The sequence below is a fragment of the Amblyraja radiata genome, chromosome 3 (assembly GCF_010909765.2).
Source record: "Amblyraja radiata isolate CabotCenter1 chromosome 3, sAmbRad1.1.pri, whole genome shotgun sequence".
NCBI lineage: Eukaryota > Metazoa > Chordata > Chondrichthyes > Rajiformes > Rajidae > Amblyraja > Amblyraja radiata.
This window is the reverse complement of record NC_045958.1, coordinates 22,880,829-22,901,216: the sequence shown is the minus strand read 5'-3', so window position 1 is coordinate 22,901,216 and position 20,388 is coordinate 22,880,829. Positions and strand designations below refer to the sequence as shown.

The following is a 20,388-nucleotide window of genomic DNA, read 5'->3' as shown; positions in this document are numbered from 1 at the left end:
CTGCATCACCTTAAAGCCTTTTCACATTTTCCTCCCGCAACTCAGTATCCTGTACCTGCCTTCTCTCCATACCCCCTGATCCTGATTCATGCAGCTTGACTGCATCACCTTAAAGCCTTTTCACATTTTCCTCCCGTTATAAATGTAGCCAACTTTGTATTATCAGCAAATAAGTATCATCAACACAGTCCGCATCAACTCTCCTTGTTACAACACCGAACAACTTAATCAAGCCTGTCTGGTACTATTTTCACTTAGCAAATCCATGCTGTCACTGATTAATTTGTGCCTTTCCAAAATAACATTTTGTTAATCTTCGGCAAGAGATGGAGGCAGGGACAAAGATACAGTATACTTTTTTTTAAAGCAGATCAGTGCACAGGTCAACATACCCATGACCACTGGGAGTAAACAATTTTAGTTTGTTCATTGAATATTTACACATGTCTAGTGAATAATTCTCAGTAAATAGCAAATATTAGTTGAATTTTTTTCAAATTCCCAATGGACTACAAGCATTTAACAGCTCCACTGATAATTATACATGTTATTATGAATCATCATGTCAAGTTATACCTTGTCTACGTGGAAAATTAAATCCAGCTCACAGACGTTCTCAAAACATTTGTCCAATGTTTCCACAAAAACCTGTCAAAATAAAAACATTGAAAAGACTTATAGTTTCAAAGTATTTTTCCTTAACAGATTAGCACATTAAACTAGATTTCCATTTGTGTTGAAATTAAAAGCATTCATTTTATAAAGTGAAATATATGAACAGTTATGGGAAGAGAAAGAAGTTAATGCACAAGCTAAGACAAAAGCAATCCAACATCACAAGTAAATGTGCAATTACCATTTTAACAAGGTTAAAGCAAGGGATTACTAAATAAGAGTAGGTGTAAGTTAGCTATTTTCAGATTTATCATGTCACAAATGGTATCCGACAAGAATCAGTACTTGACCGTGTCTATTTATAGTAAACATCAATAACTTGGAGGACAGAATCAATTACAATGAAACAATATTGGATTATGATACAAAACTAAATGAAAATATAAAATAAGAATATGAAAACATTGCAATGATATTCAAGATAATTGTGGTGGTGGGGGGGGGGGGGGGATATTCTTTTTTACTTGCAGAAAATGTCACTTTTTTTAAAAATACTGGTACTAATTATTAAAATGTTTGGCCAGCTATAAATTGCATGCAAGTATTCCAAGTCAATGTTCTTCAATACAGGGGCCTTATGCAATTTCCATTTAAAGTAACTTGCATTTTATTTGCTAGAAACATCCCAGCAAAATAATTGCTTCAAAATTAAGGATCACAAAATAGGTTTTTCATGTTTTGCTTTTATTGCAAATTCACCCATAACAGCAAAACTAAAAAAAAAAAATTTATAACTAGAAAATATAAAGTTAGACCCCCTAGTAAAACACAGTTTAGAGTTACACAGATTCAAGTATATGTGGTATATATTAATATGATAAATATTCAACTCATTCATATCTCTGCATGCACAGTATAGCAGATATTCATCTAACATCAAATGCCCAGTTTGCTTTCATACACGTAGAGGTTCACTTGCACCTCCTCCAAGCTCATCTACTGTATCCACTGTTCCAGGTGTGAAATCCAATATATATCATTGAGACCAAGTGCAGACTTGGCGATCGTTTTGCTGAACATCTTCGATCACTCTGTCTTGGCCTTCGTGATCTCCCAGTTGCCAAACATTCTAACTCCCCTCCCCATACTGACTTTTCTGTCCTAGGCCTCCTCCATTGTCAGAGTGAGGCCAAACACAAATTGAGAAACAACCCCTCATATTTAGCTTGGGCAGCTTACAACTTTGATTTCTCTAACTTCAAGTAACTCCAACATCCTCTCTCTCAGACTCTCCCCACCCTAGTCGTCATACTAGTTTCAATGTCGTCCTGTTGAGTATCTGTCTGCATAACTCGTTATCACCTACCCCGCAGTCAACAATGGATCATGGTGGGCTTCACCACTCCTTGAGCATCATTACCTTTTGCATACCTTTCATTCATTTGGTCAATTTACCTTCTATATCTCTCATTTCCCTTTCCCGACTCTCAGTCTGAAGAAGGGTCTCCACCTGAAACGTCACCTATTCCTTTTCTCCAGAGATGCTGCCTGACCCACTGAGTTTCTCCAGCTTTTTGTGTCTATTTTCGGTGTAAACTAACATCTGCAGTTCCTTCCTACACATTATCACAGAAAGCATATGACTTTCAACTCAGAAAAAATATCCAAGTCTTTTACTCTAGCAAAAAAAGTATAATGTCTGAATAAAATAAGAGTGCAGTGTCAATTGCCGATAAATTTTAAAATAATTGACTATGTACTATTAAAAGGAATGAGAAAAAAAATTAAAGAGACTGAAAATAACAGTTCAAAAGTGTCACTTTTGTCAGTTCAAAAGTGTCACATGCCAAGGAATTCCTCAATGAGAATTTTTTTGATCTATAAATTGACCAGCTTGAACAATGCTATCAATTCCATTATTTTGTGTTTAAATACCTTCTTGTTATGAAATAAGGTAATCAAATTTTGGTACCAAGTCCTTAGACTCCAATTTTCCAGATTAAACATTTTGGTTACATAGATTTTTACTTGGTGTTTTCAGAATAGTCACCCCATGTAATTTGATGGTTCAATTATATTTCCATTCTTTCAGAAGCACTGCATCTCTTTACCAGAAGGAGGATCATAGACATTGTGAGGAGATCCCTTAAATGAAAATTGTTCATTTAAGCTCAATTATATCTCCATAAAAAATGAATGTGCGTTTTCTTTAAAACAAATGTTCTTCACTTTTAATAATTACTAGACCAAGTGCAGACCCGTTAGGTCTGCTCCCCCAACAGTGCGTTTTTTTTAAATGAGGCCTTCCTCCTGACGTCATTGGAAGCTGGTGTTCTAAAAGGTGGCTTTGCTTTTTTTAAATCTTTAATCATGAATAACATGGGGGAAGGGGGTGAGGGGATGTGAATAACCCGGGGGGGGGGAGGGGAAGGAGGCGGGGGGGTGTGGCACTCGGCAGCTTGAGAGCCCATCGTGATTATCATCACTCGAAGCTCCTGGAATCTGCGGTTACCGTTGTGATGTCAGTGTGGCACACGGCAGCTTGAGAGCCCATTGTAATTAGTGCACCGTGAGTTGCATTGTGACATCATCAGTGGAAAGTCTTGGGAAAAGGCTGCGTGTGAGAACCGTTTGTTGCCTTTTTGTAAAACTTGAATCGTCAATAACTAGGATGAAATCGTAAGTGAACCTGATCACTGCGTGGAGGGGAAAAATGTGAGTCAGAATATGTAAAAATATAAGTACTACTGCGTAGCGTTTTGACAAAGGTAGAAAAACACATACGGACACACACGCATATATACATACATACAAGATGAGATTTTTAATAATATACTAGACCAAGTGGGACCCGTTGGGTCCTGTCCCTTCAACATGCGGGGGGCGGGGCGTCATACACACACACACACTAACCACCCCCCACGCACACACACACTAACCCCCCCCCCTTGATATTATAATTAATATTAATTAATATTTAATTAAGAGAGAGACAAAAGGAACTGCAGATACTGGTTTACCAAAAAAGACACAAGGTGTTGCAACTCAGTGGGTCAGACAACATCTCTGGAACATGTGGATAAGTGAAATTTTGGATCAAGACCCTTCAGATTTATTTAGTTAGATTTAAATCCTACAGATGCCTTAGAACGATTTGAACACCTCTCCCTGGTTCCCTGTGCTATCAAGCACATAGTTTACTGATCAGGAACATTGACCTATGGAGTAAATCTGATAATTCCAATTTGGAAATTATCTAATGTTGAAATGTTGTAGTAAATTTGTAGCTTTGGCACAAAGTGACCATGGGGCACTTGGAATCCTCAGCGTCAAAGGTGGCTGGTTCTGCAAGGTTTGTAGTATAAGAGATGGTGCTGCAAGGTTTGTAGTATTCCCCATCTGCTTGGTTCCATTCACATTCTGGAACCTGGTCTATGGTTCTCTTCAAACTGATTTTCCATTGTTTGATTTATAATCATGACACAAATCCAAATTGAAGTCTGCAGACTGTTCATCTAAATATATTAAACCTGGGAGCCAGCACCGCCATTCAATGTGATCATGGCTGATATCCCCAATCAGTACCCCGTTCCTGCCTTCTCCCCATATCCCCTGACTCCGCTATTTTTAAGACACCTATCTAGCTATCTCTTGAAAGCATCCAGATAACCTGCCTCCACCGCCCTCTGAGGCAGAGAATTCCACAGACTCACCACTCTCTGTGAGAAAAAGTGTTTCCTCGTCTCCGTTCTAAATGGCTTACTCCTTATTCTTAAACTGTGGCCCCTGGTTCTGGACTCCCCCAACATCGGGAACATGTTTCCTGCCACTAGCATGTCCAAGCCCTTAACAATCTTATATGTTTCAATGAGATCCTTCTAAACTCCAGAGTGTACAAGCCCAGCTGCTCCATTCTCTCAGCATATGACAGTCCCGCCATCCCGTGAATTAACCTTGTAAACCTACGCTGCACTCCCTCAATAGCAAGAATGTCCTTCCTCAAATTCGGGGACCAAAACTACACACAATACTCCAGGTTGGTCTCAGTAGGGCTCTGTACAACTGCAGAAGAACCTCTTTGCTTCTATATTCGATTCCTCTTGTTATAAAGGCCAACATGCCATTCACTTTCTTCACTGCCTGCTGTACCTGTACGCTTACTTTCATAGACTGATGTACAAGGACCCCCAGATCCCGTTGTACTTCCCCTTTTCCCAACGATGCCATTTAGATAGTAATCTGCCTTCCTGTTTTTGCTACCAAAGTGGATAACCTCACATTTATACGCATTAAACATCATCTGCAATGCATCTGCCCACTCCCCCAACCTGTCCAAGTCACCCTGCATTCTCATAGCATCCTCCTCACAGTTCACACTGCCACCCAGCTTTATGTCATGTGCAAATTTGCTAATGTTACTTTGAATCCCTTCATTCAAATCATTGATGTATATTGTAAATAGCTGCGGTCCCAGCACCGAGCCTTGTGGTACCCCACTAGTCACTGCCTGCCATTCTGAAAGGGACCCGTTAATCCCTACTCTTTGTTTCCTGTCTGCCAATGACTTCTCTATCCATGTCAGCACTATACCCCCAATACCATGTGCCCTAATTTTGCCCACTAATCTCCTATGTGGGACCTTATCAAATGCTTTCTGAAAGTCGAGGTACACTACATCCACTGACTCTCCATTGTCCATTTTCCTACTAACATCTTCAAAAAATTCCAGAAGATTAGTCAAGCATGATTTCGCCTTTGTAAATCCTTGCTGATTCGGACCGATCCTGTTACTGCTATCCAAATGTGCGGCTATCTCATCTCTCATAATTTCCTCCAGCATGTTCCCACTACCGATGTCAAGCTAACTGGTCTATAATTCCCCGTTTTCTCTCTCCCGCCTTTCTTAAAAAGTGGGATAACATTAGCTACCCTCCAATCCAATTCAACTGATCCTGAGTCTATAGAACATTGGAAAATTATCACCAATGCCGCCACGATTTCTAGAGCCACTTCCTTAAGGGATGCAGACCATCAGGCCCTGGGGATTTATCAGCCTTCAATCCCACCAGTCGATCCAACACCATTTCCTGCCTAATGTGGATTTCCTTCAGTTACTCCGTCACCCCAGATCCTCCGGCAACCACTATATCAGGAAAATTGTTTGTGTCCTCCTTAGTGAAAACAGATCCAAAGTACCTGTTCAACTCATCTGCCATTTCCTTGTTCCCCATAATAAATTCACCTTTTTCAGTCCTCAAGGGTCCAACTTTGGTCTTAACTATTTTTTTCCTCTTCACATACCTAAAGAAGCTTTTACTATCCTCCTATATATTCTTGGCTAGCTTACCTTTGTACCTCATCTTTTCTCACCGTATTGTCTTTTTGGTTATCTTCTGTTGATCTTTAAACATTACCCAATCCTGTTGCTTCCCGCTCATCTTTGCTACGTTGTACTTCTTCGCTTTAATTTTTATACTGTCCCTGACGTCCCTTGTCAGCCATGGTCGCCCCTTTCTCCCCTTGGAATCTTTCTTCCTCCGAGGAATGAACTGATCCTGCACCTTCTGTATTATTCCTAGAAACACCTGCCATTTTTGTTCCACTGTCATCCCTGCTAATATATCTTTCCAGTCAACTTTGGCCAGCTCCTCCCTCATGGCCCCATAGTCCCCTTTATTCAACTGCAACACTAACACCTCCGATCTACTCTTCTCCCTCTCCAATTGTAGATTCTTGAATCACATATCACGGGAAAAAGACTATGCATTCACCTTATATATTCCCCTCACGGTATTTACTCACCTCTTAAACAATTTTTGCTTTATTTTGAATTTCCAGCACCTAGATTTTGGTTCCATGAATGTCAAATGGAATCTTTAGTACTGCAGGTACATTGCCATTTTAAATAGTGTGCAGTGGGCTTAAGACAATCAAATTGCTCGCTCTTTACGGGAAACCCGCCAACAGAAAACTATTCTCATTGGTGAGTGTGGAGATATGGAAGCCTTGGGCGAATTGAATTGCTTGTGACTTTATTCGTGAGCGTGAGAATTTCGTGAAATGCGTGAGTCTCATGTTCAATGCATGAGAATTGGCAGCCCTGAAGGTAATCACAATTGTAATGTCAAGAAATTCACATGCCAATTGCACATAACAACCTTCCAGAAATGGTTGTCTCATAATATTGAATCACGGTTTTAATTATTTTCGTTGAGATAAATATTGGCCTCATCATACCAATGAAAATCTAGGATTCAAAAATCAAAGCAATGCTTAGCCAAATATGCAATTATCAACATTACACAACAGAAATCCCTTTTTATTGAGTGGAAATGCAATAATAATTTCAGGAAATTAATTTTCCCACTTCCAGTACTAATCATCCTTGTGATCTGCAATGACACACACAGGATGGTCAGTCTTTGTGGAACCCCAATTTCAGAGCTAGTCCCATGTGCCTGTATTAGGCCCATACCCCTATAAACCTTTCTTATTCGCGAACCTGTCCAAAGTAAGCATTGTAATTGTATCTGCTTCTACCACTTTCTCTGGCTCATACCATTTATCCACAGCCCTGTGTGGAAAAAACACACCCAGGGTCACCTTGAAATCTACCCCCTCTCCCCCTTAATGTATGCCTCTAATTTTAGACCCCCCTACCTTGGGAAAAAGATGGAGTTTATCTACCTTATCTAACCCCCTTTGTACTCTACAAGATCACTTTGCAGCCTCTTTTGCTCTAGAGAAAACAGTCCCAGTTTATCCAGTCCCTCTTTATAACTCAAGCCCTGCAGTCTTGGCGACATCCTAGTGAATTTTTTTTTGCACCTTCTCTAACAACACATCTTCTCCTACAGAAAGGCAAGGTCTCACTAATGTCCTGTGCAGCTGCTGTTAGGCGCTCCCCCCCCTGGTGAATGCTATGTACTTACCTTTCTCTGTTTCTCTCCCGAGTACAGGCCTCGTGGTTGTGAGTCTGGAATCAAGGGGTTAAAGGCTCCTGTACCCGATTGGCCAAGCTGCGTCAGGTGACGGGTGACTCATCTGAAGTTTAAATACCAGAGTTTCCCAGGATTCTCTCGCTTCTTCGTAGACCCTGACTTGTGAGCAGCCTGCTGGTGTGAGCTGAGGAAGGCCTGGCCACATGGCATAGATCTTTGTGTACTTTCACCATTACTTGTTAACAAATATTGAATTGGGACGGATAAGGGCTGACCTTAGTGTTTTTGGGTATTTTGTTTCAGGGTTATATCTCTTTAGGCAGGTTTTAGAGTCTCCGGTTCGACAGCCCATTACGTGATAAGGTTAATTGTTTGTTGGTCCATCCATATCCCTGACTGGGTTGTTTGAATCAGGTTTGGGTTTTGTGTTCCATTGAAAAATTAAAACTATTTTTGAACTTGAACCTGTTTTTTGAATTATGTTACGCGGCTCTGAAGTACCTGCAATCGGGAGTCGTAACAAAATGGGGGCTCGTCCTAAGTTTTGAGGACCCTAGACATTTTGGGGTTTTTTTTGGTAGGCTTCTGGTGACTGAGGAAGTCTGTGTGTGTGAGGGGATTTTTTCTTCCCTGCTTTGAGGCAGTCTGTGTTGTGAGGGAATTTTTTCTTCCCTGTTTGTGGTAGCATTGGTGCCCAGGGTTTAGCTGGTGGTTTGGTGCTACATTAGAGATGGAATTTAAGGTGAAAGAGTTTGTTGAGGCTCCTAGTCGGGAGTCGTTTGATAGATGTACGAAGGAGCATTTGATTTTGCTGGCTGAGAACTATGCCGTGCCTATTGACAAGCATTCAAAGAAACACTCCATTAAATTGGAGTTGTGGGCTGCGTTGGTGGAGGGTGGGGTTTTGCCTGGCTGTGCAGACAGTCCCCCACCTTCTGTTCAGCCAGTTCAGAACATGGAGGCCATCATTAAACTGAAGGAGATAGAGCTTGAGTCACAGAGAATTGCCTCTTTGTTAAAAGAGAAAGAGCTCATGCATGTTCTTGAAATGAAACGGCTTGAGCTTGAGGAGGAAACCAAAAGGGCTGAATTTCAGCTGCGGGAAAAAGAAATAGATAATTCCCGGGTTTCTTCTAGGGAACGGGAGTTTGATATGAGCAAGAACATCCGCCTGGTTCCCCCGTTTCGTGAGAAGGAGGTGGACAAGTATTTCACAGTGTTTGAACGGGTGGCTTTGTCCTTGAAGTGGCCTAGGGACGTGTGGACCTTGCTATTGCAGTGTGTCCTTGTGGGTAAAGCACAGGAGGTGTACTCATCTTTATCTGTTGAAAGCAGTCTGGACTATGAGTGTGTGAAGTCTACAGTATTAAGGGCTTATGAATTAGTTCCAGAGGCGTACCGGCAGAAGTTCCGGCGCTTTAGGAAGTTTGATAGTCAGACTTATGTGGAGTTTGCTAGGGAGAAGGAGGCACTTTTTGACAGGTGTTGCGCTTCTCAAGGAGTAAAGGATTTTGAGCTACTGCGGGACTTGATGATTATGGAAGACTTTAAGAACTGTCTCCCTGAGAGGGTTGCTATTTACCTTAATGAGCAGAAGGTGCGGTGTTGGCAGATGAGTATGTATTGACTCACAAATCTGATTTTGTTGGGCGATCCTAGTTTTGGTGCATGGCCGGTTGATCGTGGTGGTGTCGCCGGTGGCAGTGTCAAAGCTGTTTCTGTGCCTGCAAGTGGCAGCACGTTGATACAGGGGGAGGTCCAAGCTGATAAGGTTGATGGAAATTTGAGGACTAAGGAAGGTCCTGTGTGCTACTATTGTAGAGGGAAAGGGCACATGTTAAAGTCGTGTCCCGTGCTGAAAAAGAAGGATGCAAAGCCTGTGGCTTTGGTGGGTACACAGAAGACACCTGTGGTTCCTAAGATGCCTGAGTCTGATAAGTGTAGGAATTATTCTGCGTTCATCATGAATGGTTTTGTTTCTCTAGAGGATGGGGGTGATAGAGTTCCAGTATCCATCTTGTGTGATACTGGTGCTACTCAGTCCTTTATATTGGATAGAGTACTGCCATTTTCTGGGGAATCATCTGTTGGGTCAAGTGTCCCAGTGGTAGGATTCGGGATGGATGACATGGTAGTGCCTTTGCATACCGTGAGTCTCGAGTCCGAGTTGGTTTCAGGCCGGGTAACTGTTGGGTTACGGCCGTGTTTTCCCGTTGGGGGAGTTTCTGTGATTTTGGGGAATGACTTGGCAGGAGGTAGAGTTTTAGTTACTCCTGAGGTGACGGCTGTTCCGATGGTGCAGAGTCCTGATAGATTGGCTATGCAGCATCCGAGGGTCTTCGCAGCTTGTGCTGTCACGAGGGCTATGGCTAAGAGCCAGGCGAAGTTTGAGGATGTGGTGGACCCGAGTGAGAGCATTTTTGGGGATCAGGATGATAGATCCTGTGTTGTGAAGGGTGTTTCTACATCTCAAGATGGGGTAGTGTCTGGAAATGTGCCGGTGTCGCTGTCACGTGACCGGCTGGTTGAGGAGCAAAAGAGTGATCCAGGTTTATCTGATCTGTTCGACTGCGCGGTGCCTGAGGGGGATATGGATTCCACAGCAAAGGGGTATTTTCTAAGGTTACTGATGCGAAAGTGGTCTCTTTTGGATATATCTGGGCATGATGATTGGAGCGTGGTTGATCAGATTGTGATGCCTCGTCGGTATAGGAACGAGATACTCTGTTTGGCTCATGATGGTCCTCTGGGTGGACATTTGGGGGTCAATAAGACGTATGACCGTATCTTACGGAATTTTTTTTGTCCAGGGTTGAAAAAGGACGTGAAACAGCAGTGCAGGTGTTGTCACATTTGCCAGGTGGCAGGAAAGCCGAACCAATCGATTGTTCCTGCGCCTTTATATCCAGTCCCTGTGGTCGGTGAGCCGTTTGAGCGGATTCTAGTTGATTGTGTGGGTCCTCTACCTCGGCAAGGGTGGGCAACAAGTTTTTATTGACAATTATGTGTGCGTCTACCCGCTTTCCGGAGGTGGTCCCTTTGCGTAGAATTACTGCCCCTACCATTGTGAAGTCTCTCACTAAGTTTTTTTCGTTGTTCGGTTTGCCCAAGGTTGTGCAGAGTGACCAAGGTTCCAACTTCATGTCGAAGGTTTTTGGTCAGGTAATGAAGTTGTTAGATATTAAGCATTGTTACTCCAGTGCGTATCATCCTGAGAGCCAGGGAGGTCTCAAGAGGTTTCACCAGACTTTGAAATCTATGTTGAGGACTTACTGCCTGGAGTTTGAAAAAGACTGGGATGAGGGGGTTCATCTAGTTATGTTTGCGGTGCGTGACGTCGTGCAGGAGTCTTTAGGGTTCAGTCCTGCTGACCTGGTGTTCGCGCATACTGTACGTGGTCCGTTGAGGGTCCTGAAGGAGAAATGGTTGCAGGAGGATACAAAACATAGTATTTTAGACCACGTCTGTACTTTTCGGTCTAGACTGAGGAGGGCATGCGAACTGGCAATGGGTAATCTTGCTTCTGCTCAGTCTAGGATGAAGGACTGGTTCGACAGGAAGGCTTCTAGTAGGAATTTTTCTCCAGGTGACAAGGCCCTGGTGTTATTGCCTATTCCTGGTTCCAGTCTGCAGGCTCGGTATAGCGGTCCCTATCAGGTGGTTAAGAAGGTTGGTGAGAGGGATTATGTTATTGGTAACCCTGATCGGAGGCGTAAGACTCAGCTCTGTCATGTCAACATGATGAAGCAGTACCATGAGCAGGAGCCTGTGGAGGTTGATGGGGAGGAGCTGTGTCCTTCGGTTTCGTCTAAGCCAGTTTTGGCTGCAGTGGTGCTGCCCCGACACGGGTGGTGATGTGGGTGAGCCACGGTTGTCTGTGGCAGTGACGCAGGGAAAGCTGTGTAACTCTGAGGCTTTGGAGTCGCTTCCCTTGCGGTTGTCTCATTTGACTGAAAGTCAGCGGGGTGATCTGCTTGCTTTGGTGGAGTCAAATGGGTCACTGTTCTCGGATGTGCCTTCTCAGACGTCTGTGCTGCAGCATGACATTGACGTGGCCGGTGCTGCGCCAATTAAACAGCATCCGTATCAGGTCAACCCTGACAGGCGTCATCGTCTAAGGAGTCAGGTTGACTATATGCTGCGGCATGGCATTGCTGAACCTAGTTGTAGTCCGTGGAGTTCTCCGTGTCTACTGGCTACGAAGGCTAATGGGGAGGACAGGTTTTGCACGGACTTTCGAAAGTGAATGGTGTAACTAAGCCGGATTGCTATCCTCTCCCACGGATGGAGGATTGTGTGGATCGTGTGGGAAGTGCATCTTTTGTGTCTAAGTTGGACTTGTTAAAAGGGTATTGGCAAGTTCCTTTGACTAGGCGGGCGAGGGAGATCTCTGCGTTCATTACGCCTGATGACTTTCTTCAGTACACGGTAATGGCATTTGGGATGCGCAATGCGCCGGCAACCTTCCAACGGTTGGTGAACATTGTATTGTCTGGTTTGTCCTTCTGTGAGGCATACCTTGATGATTTGGTTGTGTGCTCCAGGTCGTGGATCGATCACATCGGTCATGTGAAGGAGGTATTTCATCGTCTAGTGGAGGCAAACCTAACGGTCAATCTGGGGAAGTGTGAGTTTGGCCAGGCCACGGTAACGTATCTGGGTAAGGTGGTGGGCCAGGGTCAGGTTCGCACTCTTGAGGAAAAGGTGGGGCATATTGTCGCATTTCCTGCTCCAACCTCTCGGACTGAACTCCGTAGGTATCTGGCTATGGTTGGGTACTATAGAGGATTCTGTCCAAACTTCTCTGCGGTGGCTGCCCCTTTGACGGATTTGCTGAGTCCGAAGGTAGCTTTTGTGTGGTCCGCAGTGTCAACAAGCCTTTGATCATACTAAAAGTCTTCTGGTGCGCGCACCTGTGCTTGCGGCACCTGATTTTGAGCGTCCATTTAAGCTGGCAGTGGATGCTAGTGATCGTGGGGTTGGTGGAGTTCTTCTACAGGATGATTCAGATGGGGTGGAGCATCCAGTTTCGTACTTCTCTAAGAAGTTTAATCGTCATCAGAAGTGGTACTCCACCATTGAGAAAGAAGCCCTTGCTATTTTAATGTCTCTGAATCATTTCGAGGTTTATGTTGGCTCCTCGAATGTCCCTGTCATCGTACTCACGGATCATAATCCTTTGGTATTTTTGCAGAGTATGAAGAATAAGAACCGGCGGTTAATGAGCTGGAGTTTGCAGCTGCAAGACTACAACCTGGAGGTCAGGCATATCCGTGGCAAGGATAGTGTCTTGGCTGACGCCTTGTCGCGCCAGTAGTGTTTTAGCTCCTGAATAGTTTCTGGGATTTGGTGGTGTTTTTTCTCTCTTCTTCCGAAACTCATTCAGTATCTTTGGGTGGGGGGTGTTAGGTGCTCATTAGGCCTGGTGAATGCTATGTACTTACCTTTCTCTGTTTCTCTCCCAAGTACAGGCCTCGTGGCTGTGAGTCTGGAATCAAGGGGTTAAAGGCTCCTGTACCCGATTGGCCAAGCTGCGTCAGGTGACGGGTGACTCATCTGAAGCTTAAATACCAGAGTTTCCCAGGATTCTCTGGCTTCTTCGTAGACCCTGACTTGTGAGCAGCCTGCTGGTGTGAGCTGAGGAAGGCCTGGCCACATGGCATAGATCTTTGTGTACTTTCACCATTACTTGTTAACAAATATTGAATTGGGACGGATAAGGGCTGACCTTAGTGTTTTTGGGTATTTTGTTTCAGGGTTATATCTCTTTAGGCAGGTTTTAGAGTCTCCAGTTCGACGGCCCATTACGTGGCTGGCTGGAGCACTGTTTAATTGTTTGTTAGTCCATCCATATCCCTGACTGGGTTGTTTGAATCAGGTTTGGGTTCTGTGTTCCATTGAAAAATTAAAACTATTTTTGAACTTGAACCTGGTTTTTGAATTATGTTACGCGGCTCTGAAGTACCTGCATTCGGGAGTCGTAACACTGCAACAGGACATCCAAATTCAGGAATCAATGCCCTGCCCAATGAACACAAGCGTGTTATACACCTTCTTTACCACCAAGTCTACCTGCGTCACCACTTTCAAGGAACTCTGTACATTTACCCCAAGATTTCTGTTCTACGACACTCTCCAGGGTAGTGTTACTTGCTGTGCAAACCCTACACTGGTTTAACTACACCAAAATCCATTCCAAATCCAAGGGGGGGGGGGGGGAAGTTTAAAAAAACCCCAACTGAAACGAAACGATTCGAATAAAACCAGCGTTAATGCTTTTTTCCCCAAATGAAATAGATCTTATCTTAGAGGGAGAGGGAGAGGTGGCAGCCTGAGCGAGGCACGGAGCGATCTGAAGACGGTGAAAAGCAGCGGGGGGACCAGCCTGTGACGGGTAGAGAGCAAAGATCCTATAGCGGTATAGGATCTTCGGTAGAGAGGAGAGGGGAGAGAGGGAGGAAGGAGAGGGGAGGAGGTGAGAAGAGGAGGGGGCGGGGGGGGGGGGGGGGGGGGAGATGGAGGGGAGCCGGGCGAGTGAGTGGGCTGCCAAATGAGGAGAGAGAGAAGCGACTTCTGAATCTGGAATCCCACAGCTGGAATGAGCGCGCGGGCGGGGCTTCACGAGCTGTGCTGACAGTGAGGAGAAGGTTCAGCGCGTGAGGCGCTGCTGCCCCGAGATCTGCAGAACAAAGATCCTATAGCGGAACGGAGCTGTAGAATCTTTGTTCTGCAGATCTTTCTCGATCTTTCTGCGCCTTTAATCCACAGCGGTGGAGGGGCGGGGCCAGGAGGCAGATGGGCCTGGATTGGTGGGCATGTGGGCATTGCGACATCAGCAGCTGGCAAGCGGCCATTATATTTTAAAAAGTGAGTTTTGTGAGCAACTTTATTCAAAATCTGGTGAAATAATTGACCGAATTTAGAGAGGAGTGCATTTATGAAATCATAAGTTAAATCCCTACCGACATTATAAAAATCTCCGCGTTTTTGCGTCTGGTTTTCGAGGAGATACGTTTCAAAGGCAAAATGACACACACACACACATGTTTCAAAGGCAAAATGACACACACACACACATTTCGTTCCAAATGCAAAATGACACACACACGTTTCAAAGACAAAATAACACACACAGACACACATTTCAAAGGCAAAATGACACACACACATACGTTTCAAAGGCAAAATGACACACACACACACACATACGTTTCAAATACATCACACACACACACACACACACACGTTTCAAAGGCAAAATGACACACACACACACATACGTTTCAAAGGCAAAATCACACACACACACACACACACTACCTTTGAACCTGCTGATCCCATTGTCTGTCACCTCTCCTTCCCCTACCCTGTCACTCCCTCACCTCTCTCCTTTCGCACTCCCCCACTAAACACAATCTTTAAATAACATTTCTTCCCCTCCCTTTTAATAGTATATAGATAGATACCATCCACATTCTCATTCTTTCAAAGTTCCAGTTACAATGACCACACGATCATCAACAGCAAGAACACCAACCACTACAGACAAATATCAGGCCCATGGTACTGATGCCCTCAATGTTGTTTTTTGGTAGTAATATTGGTAAGAAAAATGTCAATGCTGAAAAATTGTAGTGCATTGTTGAAAGCTTTGGCAGCAATAAACTGAGCGCAAAGACCATAATCAGTCATTGGCAACCTCCTGTTGTAGCCATCCAGCACACACATAAGGTACAAGTTTTAAACAAAATCACTGAGGAAAATAATCAGCAAAACGTTCTAAATAAGGCCACAAAAAAAAGTAATTGAACATAGGCCAGTTTATGTGATCAGGTAATTAAAAGTATTTTGAATAACGATACACATCCGGCTTACAATTTATGATGAATGTAACGCTGATGGTAGTGGATGTCATTCATAAATTTATAAGCATCACATGCTCAGACCCTAAATCATTCAAAACGCAAGAAAACTGATGTAGCCATATCATAAATCTACAAAGTACTTTAAGGGCCTGTCCCACTGCGGGGACCTAATTCGCGAGTTTAGAAGAGTTTGCCCTCGTCTCATACTCGCAGCATGGTCGTTACGAGGTCCTAGGAGGTCTTTTTGTAACTCTCCTTCATGCTCAAGAGTAGTCCTCGCGTACCTGAGGCATCAGTCAGGTCGCGGCGTTTTTTTTAACAAGCCGAAAAATGCCCGTGAGTAAAAAGGTCGCCATGGAAAAAAAAAAAAAAATCGATATTTTTTTTACTCGTAGGTTTAGTCGAGGTAGGTCGTAGTAGGTCGTAATGCTATCGTAGGTAATCGAAGGCAATAGCTCGTTGAGAAAAAAAGTAAACTGACCGGTAATGTTAAACGCCCGCTAAAATGTATTAAAAGTTGTCTGGCTTTTTAAAAGTGTCTCTCCTTCTCCCCCCCCCCCATCTCTAGAGGACTTACCGTAACTGTGTAACCGTCTTTTACCTTCCTGTTCATCGCGGGTGTGAATTTCAGACAGCGCTCCCCCGCTTTCCCTGCCCCTGCCTTTGGTGTGTGTGTGTGTGTGTGTGTGTGTGTGTGTGTGTGTTTTTTTGTGTGTGTGTGTGTGTGTGTGTGTGTTTTTTTGTGTGTGTGTTTTTTGTGTGTGTGTTTTTGTGTGTGTGTGTGTGTGTTTTTTGTGTGTGTGTGTGTGTGTGTTTTTTGTGTGTGTGTGTGCGTGCTCAGTTTCATCGCTGACGTTCGATCCAGCTCGAGGTTTTTCAGGCAAGCGCCCTCGAGCTTGAAGGTCGAAGACAGTCGTTGAAAAGTCGCGTTAGTGGGACAGGCCCTTTAAGATAACTCCATTGATAAAGCATGATTTTATAGTAATGTGAATATATTGAAAGAAAACTCAACTAGCAGTGCAGTCCTGAAGATGGGTTCCAACATATGATAGCGATTGCTAGCAACAGGACAACCTAACCTTACAGTACATTGATGAAATTTGTGAAATAAATCTCATTTATTTTATGATCTTTTTCTCTCACCTGAATAAAAAGAACATTATTCCACTTATTCTTGTACACAGCAAGATGAATGATAAAATGGACAATAGACAATAGGTGCAGGAATAGGCCATTCGGCCCTTCGAGCCAGCACCGCCATTCACTGAGATTATGGCTGATCATCCACAATCAGTACCCCGTTCCTGCCTTCTCCCCATATCCCTTCACTCCTCAATCTTTAAGAGATCTATTGAACTCTCTCTTGAAAGCCTCCAGAGAATTGACCTCCACTGTCTTCTGAGGCAGAGAATTCTACAGATTCACAACTGTGTGAAAACGTTTTTCCTCATCTCCGTTCTAAATGGCTTACCCCTTATTCTTAAACTGTGGCCCCTGGTTCTGGACTCGGGAACATGTTTCAATAGACAATAGGTGCAGGAGTAGGCCATTTGGCCCTTCAAGCCAGCAGGCCCTTCAGCCTCTAGTGTGTCCAAACCCTTAATAATCTTATATGTTTCAATAAGATCCCCTCTCATCTTAAATTCCAGAGTATACAAGCCCAGTCACTCCAGCATATGACAGTCCCGCCATCTCGGGAATTAACCTTGTGAACCTACGCTGCACTCCAGCAAGAATGTCCTTCCTCAAATTTGGAGACCAAAACTGCACACAATACTCAAGGTGTGGTCTCACTAGGGCCCTGTACAACTGCAGAAGGACCTCTTTGCTCCTATACTCAATTCCTCTTGTTATGAAGGCCCACATGCCATTCACTTTCTTCACTGCCTGCTGTACCTGCATGCTTATTTTCAGAGACATTTGAACAAGGACCCCTAGATCTCGCTCTACTTCCCGTTTTCCCAACTTGACACCATTCAGATATTAAACTGCCTTCATGTTTTGCCACCAAAGTGGATAACCTCACATTTATTCACATTAAATTGCATCTGCCATGCATCTGCCCACTCACCCAACCTGTCCAAGTCACCCTGCATCCTCATAGCATCCTCCTCACAGTTCACCCTGCCACCCAGCTTTGTGTCATCTGCAGATTTGCTAATGTTACTTTTATTGCATAGTGCAATTGACAAAAGGTCGTCCAACAAGAGGCAAATTTTGAAACACTGCTCTGCATTAGCAATACTCCACATTTGGAAGTAACGTACCTGTTGCATGCAAGGTTGGAAGCACCTTTAAAAGATGCAAATTGATATTTTAGGTCATTAATATGGCAGATTATGACCAAACTCTGGCTAATATAATTTCCAAAGTATAATTTAGAGCATAAACAATGTTGCATATTTTTTATATTATGTTCCTGTAGTGTGCTTTTGCAAACGTTTACTTTCCATATAGTTTATCATTTCAAAAATTCAGAGTGGGGGGTACCTGCATATATTGTGCAACAATATCTATAGAATAGGGAGATTATATTTGTTAGCAGGTGACAGGTTGGGACAAGAAACAGCAAATATACGTACAAATAAGTTTTCACCCCAACTGCATTAACAGAAGAATTCGCCTGATAATGTACTGATTAAGCAAGCAGAAAATATTACAAAAAACATACATGTGTAGGTTTTCATTAAATGAAACAATAGGTTTTATGATGCTTGGAATAAAGTAAATTTCAAGTGACAAATATTTTTCAGTGGTTAAAAACCCACCAAAAAACAATGTAGGGAGGAAAAATGAAAGCCTCCCTCCTTATATCAGGGTGTGCCCAACCTAATGGCCTGGTTCCTTATGAAATGAATTCCTCTGAGGGCTTGACATTGTGGGCTTGATAATGACATTCAAAAAAAGGCTCAGAGAGTTCACCGGTTTCTCATCGCCTTTTGGATTAAAATGTTTGGTTTCCATTAAATTGCTCCAACAGTTTAATCAGAGCACATGAAAGGGCAATGTGGTAACATGCCAATCACATTGTATTAAATTAAAGCAAATTAAAGGGCCTGTCCCACTTGGGCATCATTTGCGTGTTACGCAGGTGGCACACGAAGATTTTGTGAATCCCAAAATCCCGGTGCACCGCCCGCGAACGCGCGTCACTGCCTACGTCGCCACGCATCGCGCGCGTGTAATGCGCACATCACGTGTCGTGATGCGTAAATGATGTCGCGTAAATGACGCGCAAATGACGCCCAAGTGGGACAGGCCCTTTAATAAAAGATGGTTTTACAAAGACTGCTCAGTGATCACCATGTCACGATATGCTGCAGCTCCTTCTAGTGCCACTGATTGAATCAATATCAACAGGGGATGCTGCAAATAAAAGTAAATCCACCTGCAAAAATAGAACATAAATTATTAATTATTATTGATTTGCAAACACTGCAGTGCTTGTCATATGGGCAGCAACAACATAATCTAACAATGATAGTGATTTTATAGATCTCCCCAAGGTTGCCATCGTAAAAAGTGGGCCTGCTGTTCCCAGTCTTTAATTACAAATAGTGTCAACTCTAATCACTCAGCTTATTACTCTCCAACACAGTTCCCTTCACACTCCTAATCCTATCATGTGGCGATCAATCCCTAGAAAAAGATTAATCTCAAAGCGTCTTCAAAATCTTATTTTACCTTTGGCGTCCCATTCCCTCAAGAGTTTTGCAGCTACCGACATACAAAGCGTGAGGGCTGCCAACTCTCACACTTTGAGCGTCAGAGTCACGCATATCAGCCAATTCTCACGCTCTCACGCCAATGACAGAATTCTCACGCTGTCTTCAGTCCCTGCAGAGTTTGTCTCTCTACGCCACATGGCAGCGATCTGTGCGGTCTGGGGAAGCGCGTCGGTTGACGGCTGTGAGTGACGTCGAGTCTCTTCTCTCTTGGTCGGATGTGCAGCCGCCGACAACATGAAGCGGCAGAGATGGAACGGGGAAGCTCCCGGGCAGCAGGTGTCAGCGCCTCTGTGCACCGGCTGCGAGCGCTGTGCTGCCAGCCGCCGCTGCAGCCTCGCTCCCTCCCTCCCTCGTGCCTTTCAGCTCACACGGCAGCGCCAGCGCCACCAATCCACGCTGCACCGTGCCCGTCAGAGTCCCCATTGGGCATCCGGAGAGAGATTGAAGAGTTTAATGTCATGTGTCCCTGATAGGACAATGAAATTCTTGCTTTGCTTCAGCACAACAGAACATAGTAGGCATGACTACAGAACAGATCAGTGTGTCCATATACCATGATATAAATATATACACACATGAATAAATAAACTGATAAAAGTGCAAATAAACAGATAATGGGCTATTAATGGTCAGAGTTTTGTCCGAGCCAAGTTTAATAGCCTGATGGCTGTGGGGAAGTAGCTACTCCTGAACCTGGTCGTTGCAGTCTTCAGGCTCCTGTACCTTCTACCTGAAGGTAGCAGGGAGATGAGTGTGTGGCCAGGATGGTGTGGGTCCTTGATAATACTGCCAGCCTTTTTGAGGCAGCGACTGCGATAGATCCCCTCGATGGAAGGGAGGTCAGAGCCGATGATGGACTGGGCAGTGTTTACTACTTTTTGTAGACTTTTCCGCTCCAGGGCGCTCAAGTTGCCGAACCAAGCCACGATGCAACCGGTCAGCATGCTCTGTACTGTTCACCTATAGAAGTTAGAGAGAGCCCTCCTTGACAAACCAACTCTCCGTAATCTTCTCAGGAAGTAGAGACTCTGATGTGCTTTCTTAATAATTGCATCAGTGTTCTCGGACAGGAAATCTTCAGAGATATGCACGCCCAGGAATTTGAAGCTCTTGACCCTTTCAACCATCGACCCGTTGATATAAACAGGACAAAAAGATGGGGCACAATGGTTGTCAAATTAAGGAACAGAGAACAGCAAATTTGCAGTTTCTCAGATAAAATAGAATACTTTATGGTCA

General features: G+C 43.9%; 1 protein-coding gene across 1 annotated transcript in view; it reads right to left on the bottom strand.

The window, feature by feature from the left end:
• ap3s1 (adaptor related protein complex 3 subunit sigma 1) overlaps positions 1–20,388 on the bottom strand; it is a 91,285-nt gene that overhangs the window by 30,475 nt on the left and 40,422 nt on the right. Inside the window, exon 4 of the mRNA XM_033017457.1 lies at positions 577–648. Coding sequence (XP_032873348.1) covers positions 577–648 — 72 coding nt within the window. The remainder of the gene's footprint in view (positions 1–576; positions 649–20,388) is intronic.